This window comes from Fukomys damarensis, unplaced genomic scaffold, assembly GCF_012274545.1.
Source record: "Fukomys damarensis isolate Sample0158 unplaced genomic scaffold, DMR_v1.0_HiC HiC_scaffold_39, whole genome shotgun sequence".
Lineage (NCBI taxonomy): Eukaryota > Metazoa > Chordata > Mammalia > Rodentia > Bathyergidae > Fukomys > Fukomys damarensis.
Window position 1 is genome coordinate 111,156,743 of NW_022900951.1, and position 11,112 is coordinate 111,167,854.

Below are 11,112 nucleotides of genomic sequence, written 5' to 3' on the forward strand. Positions count from 1 at the left end.
GAACACATGGTTCATAGATGTCTACAGAGTATTCCACCCCACAAAATCAGAATATACATTCTTTTCGGATCCACATGGATCGCTCTCCAAGATAGACCACATATTGGCTCACAGAACAGGTCTGAATAAATGCAAAAAATTGAAGTCATCCCCAGTATATTATCAGATCATAGTGCAATCAAGCTGGAGATCAATAGCATAAGAAACTGTAGGAACTTCACAAGCACATGGAAACTGAACAACACTCTCCTGAACAATCAATGGAATACAGAGGAAATTAAAGAAGAAATTAGACAGTTTTTACAAATAAATGAAAATGCCAGTACCACATACAGGAATTTATGGGACACAATGAAAGCAGTTCTACGGTGAAAATTCATAACACTGAATGCCCACACTAGGAAAACAGAGTGGGCTCAAATAAACAACCTAATGATGAATCTTAGACTCCGAGAAAAACAAGAGCAAGAAAAATGCAAAGCTTGAACAAGAGAGGAAATTATAAAGATTCGAGCAGAAATCAATGCAATGGAAACTAAGAAAATGATACAAAAATAAATGAAACAAAGAGCTGTTTTTTTGAAAGAATAAATAAAATTGACAAACCCTTAACTAATCTTATCAAAAAAAAAGGAAAGAAAAGGCTCAGATCCATGCAATCAGTTATGAAAAAGGCGAAGTCACAACAGATCCAATAGAAATCCAGAGGATCATTAATATCTACTTTGAGAACCTGTACTCCAATAATGGAAAACACAGAAGAAATGGACAGAATTTTAGATACTTATGATTTACCAAAGTTGAACAAAGAAGATAAAAACATTTTAAACACCCCAATTACAGTCAGTGAAATTGAAAATGTAATTAAAAATTTACCAGCAAAAAAAAGCTCAGGCCCTGATGGATTCACTGCTGAATTTTATAAGACATTTAGAGAAGAACTACTACCATAACTCTTCAAAGTTTTCAATGAAATTGAAAGGGAAGCTACACTTCCAAATTCATTTCTGGAAGCAAGTATCACTTTGATTCCCAAACCAGGGAAAGATGCAGCTAAAAAAGAGAACTACAGGGCAATCTCCTTAATGAATATAGATGCAAAAATCCTTAATAAGATATTAGCAAACAGAATGCAGAGGGTTATCAAGAGGATCATGCATCCTGACCAAGTGGGATTTATTCCAGGGATGCAAGGGTGGTTCAACATACGTAAGTCAATAAATGTAATACATTATGTTAACAAAGTCAAGAACAAAAACCATATGATCCTCTCAATAGATGCAGAAAAAGCATTTGACAAAATTCAATACCCATTCATGATGAAAAACCCTGCAAAAAATTGGAATAGGCGGTCTATACCTCAGCTTAATAAAGGCTATCTATGAAAAACCAACAGCCAACATCATATTAAATGGCCAAAAACTGAAAACTTTCACGTTAAAATCAGGAACAAGACAAGGATGCCCACTGTCACCACTCCTCTTCGATATAGTTCTGGATACATTAGTCACAGCAATTAGACAAAAGAAAAGCATTAAAGCAATAAAGATAGGAAAGGAAGAAGTTAAACTGTCATTATTTGCTGATGATATGATACTCTACATTGAAGACCCAAAAAATTGCACCAAAAGACTTCTAGACTTAATTGATAGATTCAGTAGAGTAGCTGGGTCCAAGGTGAACACCCAAAAATCAATAGCCTTCTTTTATACAAATAACAGACTCACTGAGAGAGAAATTAGGGAAACAATTCCCTTCACAATAGCATCCAAAAGAATGAACTATCTAGGAATCAATCTAAGAAAAGAAGCAAATTATCTCTACACTGAAAACTATAGCACTCTAAAAGAATAAATTGAAGAGGATATAAAAAAAATGGAAAGATATCCCCTGCTCCTGGGTAGGAAGAATCAACATAGTGAAAATGGACATACTATCAAAACTGCTATACAGATTCAATTCAATGCCAATTGAAATTCCAACACTATATTTCACAGAACTAGGAAAAAGAATCCAAAAATTCATTTGGAACCATAAGAGACCTAGAATAGCAAAAGTCATCCTAGGCAATAGACACAAGGCAGCGGGTATAACAATTCCGAATTTGAAACTGTACTACAAAGCCACTGTGATAAAAACGGCATGGTACTTGCAAAGAAACAGGCCTGAGGATCAGTGGAACAGATTGGAAGACACAAAAATTCAGATGTACTCAGCTACCTAATCTTTGACAAAGGACCTGACCATCCTCAGGGGAGGAAAGATAGCCTCTTTAATAAACTGTGTTGAAAAAAATGGATCTCATCCTGCCACAGATTAAAACTGGAACCTTATCTTTCACCATGCACTAAATTAAAATCCAAGTGGATGAAAGATCTAAATATTAAAACAGAAACACTTTATCATACCTTTTAGTCCTTATTTATACTTTCAGTTTCTCACAGTAGAGAAACTTTTTGGTGTTTACACATGTGTATCCTATTTATTTCACTGAAGAGTATCACATCAACATGCATCCATTTAGCTATAAATATCTGTAATTTCTCATTTTTATGGCTGAGTAGTACAGCATTTTATTTTTTAAAAACCGTATTCCCTTTATATATATTCCCGTTGATAGGCAATTGGGCTGCTTCCAAGTTTTAGCTGTTACAAATTGTGCTGCTATGAACATGCATGCACATATATCACGGTGTACGATACTTTTAATTATTTGTGGAAGATATCAAGCATTAGAGGAGCTGGGTCAGATAGAATTTCCAATCCTAGTTCTTTGAGGTATCTCCATACTTATTTTCACAGTGGTTGCAACAGTCTACACTCTCACCAGCAGTGAAACAGGGCCCTTCTTTGCTTATAGCCCTGCCACCATTTGCTATTGGTTGATTCTTTTGATAGCAACCTTTCTTTCTGGGGTGAGGTAGAATCTCAAAGTTGTTTCATTTGCATCTCTCAAATGAACAGTGATGTTAAATATTTTTTCATATGTTTATTTGCTATTTCTAGCTTTTCTGAGAAATGACTGTTCATTTCAAATGCCCATTTTTGGACTGGGTCTTTAAATTTGGGAGGTCTGGTTTTTTAAGTTCTTTTTATATTCTAGATAGTAAACCCTTGAGGAACAGCTGGTGAAAATTTTTTCCATATTATGGTTTGTCTTTTAACACTGTTGGTGCTTTCACTTGCTGTTCAGAGTGTTTTAATAAGAAGAGATCCCACTTGTTGATTGTCCTTATTCACGGACAACTGAGATTTTGTTCATAGAAACTTTTCCTACACCAATGTCTTCATGAGTTTTTAATATCTATGTAGCAAAAACTAACGAAAAAACAGCAACAACAAACCAAAGTGGGGAAAACCACAAAGCAAAACTACAGACCTCTAGAAGTCAGGACACTGTACAGCTCACCATCACCCCCGATAGCAGGGCACTGCCTCTAGTGCCAGGCCTTCCTCTCCACCCCCAGCAAGCATTGCCTATGAGGGGAAGGGGATGGTTCAGTTTTGCAGGGCCTCTCTGAGATACCCTTGGCAGGGCCTTCCCTGGCCCCAGCTTGTGCTGCCCATGCTCAGAGAGCTCCTACATTCAAAATCAAGTTGTGGAACACTTGGCACAAATCAACGAATCAAAAATGAACCTTACCTCAGCCTCCCCCACAAAAGGGTGATTCTTTGACAAGTGTTGTCAGACATTATTGGGTCAGTATAGGCATATACAGGGTTTTCTTCCCAGTGGCTCTTACAGGTTTTAAGATTTGTAACTGTTAGTGGAACGTTTTCTATGACTGGTATTTTGAGATGGTTTCTCTCCTTGGTGAGGACTCTTGGGTGGGTGCAGGGGCTAATCTCTGATTGAAGTTCTTCTCCCACTTGGAGCATGTATAGGACCTCTCTTCGGTGTGGATTCTTCGATGCTCACAGAAGGGGGCAGTGTACCTGAAGCCTTTCCACACTCTTCACATCTCAAAGGCCTTCCGCAACTGTGGGCCCATTGGGCATGCAAAAATTTGAATTAATACTGAAGCCCTTCCTACACTCACTACAGATGGAAGGTGTCTCCAATGTGTGGGTTTGCTTATGCCGATTAAGTTTCGTTATAGAGATAGAAGTATTTCCCAATCCCCATGTTTATAGATCATCTCCCACATAGTATCACAAATGAATATGAAGTTCTGATATATGAAAGAAACCCTTAGCACACTTTTCACATAAATGTGACTCTCAGCTGTGTCGGTTTTCCAACGCATAATGGGTTGCTCTCTCTGAGAACTGGCTACACTTAAAGCACTTGTAGATCAGTTTGTCCTATTTGGTATTATTCATTTATTTATTCATGTATTTTGACATGGGGTCTCACTGTGTAGTTCAGACTGCTCTGGAACTTACTGTGTAGCCCAGGCTGGTTTCCAAATCACAGCAATCCTGCCTCAGCCTGGCCAGTGCTGCCATTACAGAAGTGCACCACCATGCCTGGCTCTTGGTATTGTGATTTATGACAGAAAACTTCCTTGCAGCTACTATGATTACAGGATTGTTACTTCATCCAGTTTTTTATTTGGCCCTGTTGCTAGTCTATCTCTGGCTTGTTTTTGGGGGCAGGTTCAAGGTCAGCCTAAGCCTTTCCCTGCTTGGCTTTCTATGGAAGGTTCCTTCCTGCATAGCGTTCTTCACTAAGCGTTATTACTGGTTCTGAAGTAACATCTACTTCCACAGAAATTCCACAACTCATTACCATAGAACTTCCTTTTCGGTTCTCCATTTTCAACCTTCCAAAGGTCTACCAAGATACAAAACTTTGCTTTTGAAATCCCCTGGAAACTTCTTCTTGGAGAATAATCTCCTACTTCTCCATCTAGAGAGAGGACCACATTGTGTCCCTTGATTTCCAAGGTAAAATGGCAACCCTGCACCTGTACAATGAAAAATCTGTGTTATTCTGCCTCCCAAACACCAGACAAAAAGACTATTTGGCCACCTGCTCCTGAGACTCCAGGATGGGTGTCTTGCTTCTGTGGAAATCTGCCAAGGGTAGTATGCTGCTCTTCTCTTTTCATACCATGAATGCAGCTCTCTTCTCTTTCAGATGGAATTGTCCTTTCAATTTGAGGTCACAGAGATAGGAGTCAGAGTCCCCAAGATATTCCGGAGGGGGCCGAGAAGGGGACCACAGCATTTGCAGGTGCCTGGATCTTGGGCAAAGCCTGGCCCTTAATGTGGTCAAACGATGGAGGCCTCCCATGACTGTGCTCTGTACACGGGGTGTGTGGAGGTGGAGTATTCGCCAGCACTGGGCTGGATGCAGGGGGACCTCATCTTGAAGGAAGGCATCCATGTGCCAGGTGTGACTGCTCCAGGCTGGAGGCTCTGTGTGCCCACCTGACCTGTCTTCCCTGAGCACCTACCATGCAAAGGTGCACTTCTGAGCCTCCTCTGCATGCTCAGCACACTCTGATGTCTCTCTGGTCTGTTTCCAATCAATACAAACAGATCTTTGTTGTTCCTCATGATTTTGAAGTCGCCTATTGCACATTTTTTCTCCAAAATGAAATACTTTGTCAGGTCTGAATCGTATACATAGAAATTCCTGTGGGATCTTCTTTGTGGTTGCCCTTAATTCCGGGTGCAGTGACATCCAGAAGTACAGAGTCTTCCCATGTGTGTGCATGGCTTCTCTCTTCATTGATGCAAAACTTCATATTGTCTGGGACCAGTTCTTTTTAGCGTTGTGAAATTCATAATGGCATATTCTTGAAATATCATGCTATTCTATCATTTTCTTGGGCTTTCCAACCAGACAATAATTTTATAGAATACTGAAAACGTTTAGCATAAACAAGAGCTATGAAAGCTGACATCTGGATTCAGTTTGTAGTTCTGTCACTTAATAGTTGTGACTGGCAGAGGCACCTAAACTTTCTGAGCCTTGGTTTCACTCCTTGGCAGCTGTGTGTGCACAGACCTGCACATGTACTGAGAAGTGTGTCTCCTGCAAAACGAAGTGCATAAGAATCTAATAGATTTAGGGAATGCTATTTTATGCTTATTGTGAGATGACATAACACGCAAAACACAACAGGACCTGGCCCACTCCAAAATTTGAGTCATTTGTAGGAAAATGCATGTACCTTGAGACCATAATGTTCATGTGAGTTTGACACACAAGCTTAAATATAGCATAACTTATTTTATATGATAAACCGCAAATATAGAAATAGCCAGATAAAGGATATAAAATAGGATATAGGGAGACAGATCTTTTGCAAAAGGGAAAGTGAACAATGAACTGAGTAAGGGAGAAGGAAAGGAGGAACGGGGATGATAAGGAATTAAGATGTGTTATGTACATATGTCAACTCCCCAAGTGGGATGTAATCAATATGCATTGTAAATATGTACTCATGAAAAAATAAAAATATTACTGATTGTTATTATTAGTGAGAAAAACTTTAAATGTTATCGCATCATAGCTCATTTAATTTTCACTCTGTATCAGTCAACTGTTATTATCGAGACCATTGGTATTCAGAGCAGTGATTAGGGATTGGCTGGCACATAGTGTATTTACTGTATAATCAAGAAAACACCTAAGAATACATGCAGATGATTTGTTCTATGAGTTTGGATAACTAGGGCTGGTGCTTTCAGGTCAAAAGTTCAGAGAAGAGATGGCTTCAGTACAAGACAACTCTGCCCATCCTCAGAGTTCAATTTGCAGAATTCAGCAGACTAGAGATGAGGATAGAATGTGAGGAAACCACGTGGGGCCTGGAAAGTGATCCACCCCTCAAGAGGCTGATGGGCAAGTTGCCAAGGTCTCCAGGAAAAGAGAGATCTGTGGTCTTCCCTGCCTAAAGAAATGAGGAAGACAGAAGCACTCATGCATCAAGGGTCACATGCAGGGGGCTCAGGAGGTCTTACCTGCGCCCTGTGGAAACATTAGTCAAACAGTAAGAGCTGCCATGAATTCCCACAGCTCATTCTCAAAGCAACACTCACAAAGATCATACCTTAACTAAGTCACCCAACAAACACCAAAGACCACAGCTCATGGATCGCTGCAGCAGAACAGAAGTTTCCAGCAGGCAAGGAAAGGGGCAAATTTGACATCCAACCAAAAACTACTAGAGATACAAAGCAGCAAGAAAATGAAGCCCTTCCTGAGGAGAGACATCAGTGAACAAAAGGCGTCCAGGTTGGAAAGGAAGGGAAAGGGCTGCCGTCATTTGCTCATATGATCATCTATGAAGAAAACCTGTTAAATCTGCACTGCTTAGACATAGTGCGAGCGCAGCACGTTTCAGGACACAATGAATTTCACAGAGTTACTAGAAGGACACAGGCAGATTAAGTCTAAGAGGCTGAATTCTCCCTGTTGAAGAGATTCTTCCTCTTGCTAAAACATTTGCTGGAGAGAACTTGTAAGTTCTTTCTCTGTGTCTGAAAAGGATATAAATGTTTCTCAGAACTAAGAGAAGGGACAAGGCCTCTTGCCACCCTTTTGAAAAATCAGGTCTTTTTCTAGGACCTGGGGACCATCTCTTTGAAACCTAACGAGAAGGGAAGATAATGACCCTACCCTCCATTTTCTGTGGGAGGTCAGAAGCCTAACTGCATGGGCTCCTCCCTCCAGGAGGCTAAACTTGCTGTTGTCATAAAACAGCCTTTACGTAGTTGTAGCAACTCCCTGAAGGAACGCAGCCAGTGTGTACTGCAAACATGTGCCAATAAAATTAAAAAACAAAGCAGGAAAGACGCGTTGATTTTCCTTTTGAAAAGAAATTGTGTTTAATCTGCTCAGGCAGCCATAACCATACCTCTGGCTGTTTGCTCAGACATCGGAGACATCAATGCTCACTGTTCTGCAGGCTGCAAGTCCGTGATGAAAGTGCCTGTAAACTCTTTCTGGTGAGGCCTATGCTGGGTCCTTACAGCCAGCCAGCTTCGGGCTGTGTCCTCACGCGGCCTTTGCCCATCTCCTATGCCCTGAGAGGGCAGCAGAGTTTCTGTTTTTTCTTAAAAGGATACCGATCATATTGTGTCAGAGTAGCAAAGGCAAGGCCTCATTTAAACTCAGCCAGCCCCCAGAGAGGCAGTCTCCACACATGACTGCAGGGGACGTGGATTCAGGACAGGAATGTGTAATTTGTGTGAGAAGACAGACACTCAGCCCCTAACACCAACTGCCAATAGAGACATGGTCACCCAGTCACGGTGCACCCTATGGACACACTACGTGTGCAAGAGGTGCTGTCCAGCCTGTCCTTCCTGAGGGTGTGTATGTAGAAGGTGCCTCTTCCTGGCTGCACAAAAGGGGGAGGATTCCTGCCGCCCTGTGCAGTCTATTAAGAGACCCAGCGCCAGTGATGTGCACTCTGTTCAACAGTAACACTGCTTTGTACTTTTGTGCAGAGGTGTTCTGGCTGCGTTGCCAGGTGCTTTTCCTTCTAAGGATTTTCTCTCCACTATAGGTATTCCTCCCCCAACCACTCAATTAATTAATGGCCAACAGTTTTTCTTCACTGGTCTGCCACAGGGAGAGTAAGTCCTGAATTTTCTCCAGTCTTTCTGGCTTTTTGCTGTTCTCATGCGAAATAAGAATAGAATTTTGTTATTTTTTTTCTGGTTAATTCCTTTGTACCCGGAAAAAGACCCAGTGACAAAGCAGTGACAAAGCTGTGAGGAAGTAAGCATTCTCCTGCGAGGGCACAATTCCTGGAAAGCAATTTTCTTTTATTGATTCAGAGCCACAACTAATAATTAGACATCTAAATCAACTGTTTCTATGACCCGGGATCAATTTTAAGCAAACCACCATTGGTACAGTGACAGATATACAGAAATCCACACGAATCCTCCTCCAACCTGGGGAGGGCTAGAGGGACAGTGGGGGAAACTGAGTACATTAAATGTCCAATTAATACACTAAAGTGTACATTTTGTTTCATCCATTCAACAACATAGTTTGGATATTTTTAGAAAGAGGTCAAGCTCATGTTCCATGGAAATATTTCAGGGAAAAGTCTAATGTCAGACTTGAAAATGAAATCCCTTACATTTATGCAATTGCTGTACGTTTCATGTAGGAGTTCAACTCTCAAACTACAAATGTGTTCCACAGTACTCAGGGTAGTTAATGCTCAACGGAAAGACCTAATTGATTTTCATGTTATTCTATTACGTATGTTGCCATCGATTACTCTGTCTACTTAAACCCCAGAAGGTCCCCTCTCCCAAGGACAAAGGCAAGGAAATCAGGAAGACCAACTGCTGAAAAGAATCTCAGACGTAGGAGAGCAGTTCACTTTATTTTCAGCCTTAACATTTATGCACTCAGAGGGCCACCTAGAGAAGTAAATAAGTGTCAGGGCACCTCAGGAATCCCTCCTCTAGGAAAGGATGGACTACCTAGGGATGGAGGATAGAGGAAGAAAACCAAATCCTCTTTTCTAGCTGAAGTTTGTCCAGAATCTAAGCCTGGAAATCCTCATAGACCGGAAACACTGTGGAGAGCTGGTGCAGCAAGGCAGCGACAGAAATGTCCAGAAGGTGGGAATTTTCTGCAATTAACAGACTAAAGGGAAAGAAACAGAGGATCACATCACCAGTGCTCAGGTCTCTCCCTCTCTGCCCCTCCTGCCCCTCCACGTAATCCTTCTGCCTATGGTTTACAGAGCCCCCAGGTCAGGCCGAGCAAGCCCCACACACCAAGCCCTGTCCTTGGACTAAACCTTGGGGATCCTAACCTGTCCCCGAGGGCGTCTTCTCGGGCACAGACCAGCCCAGATACCTGCTGCCCCTCGCTCCCAGGCGACATCTGAGCACAACTTACATATTCAGGTGTTTGCCATCTATGGTGATTTCGCTGTAAACTCCTTCTGGAAGGGACCGAACTACTGGACCCAGGTACATGCAAGCAATCTCGGCGTCCACCGAGTAACTGTAAGGCACCGTGAGATGCCTGGTGGAGACGTGGTTAAGGGGAAGTTGCAACTGACACCGTCTGTCTCCCAGCCCGTGCGTCCCTAAGCCACCCCCCCAAAAAACAAACCCTTGGAGGGCCCCTCTGGCCACCCTGCCCACACTGCCCCTCCTGGAGGCGCACCCCCAAACCAGGCTCAGCCTCCCACCCATTGGGTGCCCCTACTCTTCTCCTCCGCCCAGCGGACGATGCCCCTGTGGGCTCTCAGCCCTCCCCCAAACCGTTCCTCAGAAAGGATACAACTCCAGAGGTTCCTGTTCAGTGACTCTGGCCACGGCTGAGGCATCTCCACCCGCCGCTCCTCCCAGCACTGCTCCCTGTCCTTGCGGATACTCCCCGCCATTCGCACCTTCTGCTCTGGGACCTTTCCCGCCTCCAAGGAACATAGGGTGTGAAGGGCCGCCTCTCACACCATTATCTCCATAGTCTCCCTCTGGACCACCCTCGGCGTTATCAGGGACCTGCATGGTCGTCGGACGTCTCCGCTCAGAGACAAGGTGCAGCAACAACCACAGTCCCGGCGTTCTGAGGACAGGACGAGGAGCATGCGCAGGGCCTTAACGTTTCCACCCACAATGCAACAGGTGATGCTCACCGCGCCTGCGCAGATGGGCCCTCAGCCTCAGGTTCCAGCCAATGGTGGAGTCCCACCCAAGTGTGCGGGCCACCTATGAGCCCTTAGAGAACACCGTGGGCCAGAGGCGGCCTCATGGGCTTGTCCCGAACACCTCCTCCTTGGCACTTTGGGCACATAGTGCTCCAGAGAGTGCAGGGAAGAGAAAACACTAGAGACCTCTGGAAATATCTTCAGTTCCCATCTTTAAGTACAGGGATGTAGTTGCCTGGGACTTCTGACTAGGAGGTATCTCTATGTCTCCACAAATACTAAGAAGGTGAAGCATGGCAGAACCAACCTCCACTCACCATCCGCCAAACAAAAGAGCCAGGAGTGGCAATTCCCTGAAAAGTCTGTTCCTCCAATTTCTTCCTTTCTTTTTTCTCTTTTCTCAGTGCCACACTTGGGTGTAGGGTCTAGGGCAGGATCCTGTTCTCTCTACCAAAGTAACGCAAACATCTAGAATGAATGAATGGAGAAAGTGGGGGTGGGGAGCGAGAGAAGGAGAGAGACGGTG

At 43.1% G+C, this 11,112-nt stretch overlaps 1 protein-coding gene across 1 annotated transcript; it reads right to left on the minus strand.

Moving 5' to 3' along the window:
* Positions 1-9,290: 9,290 nt before the first annotated feature.
* Positions 9,291-10,543, minus strand: LOC104849853 (cancer/testis antigen 1). The gene is made up of 3 exons (XM_010606456.1): positions 10,220-10,543; positions 9,830-9,958; positions 9,291-9,571 (listed from the first exon to the last, which is right to left on the minus strand). The coding sequence occupies exons 1-3, from the start codon at positions 10,444-10,446 to the stop codon at positions 9,469-9,471; spliced, it is 459 nt and encodes a 152-aa protein (XP_010604758.1). The 5' UTR covers positions 10,447-10,543; the 3' UTR covers positions 9,291-9,468.
* Positions 10,544-11,112: the final 569 nt, after the last annotated feature.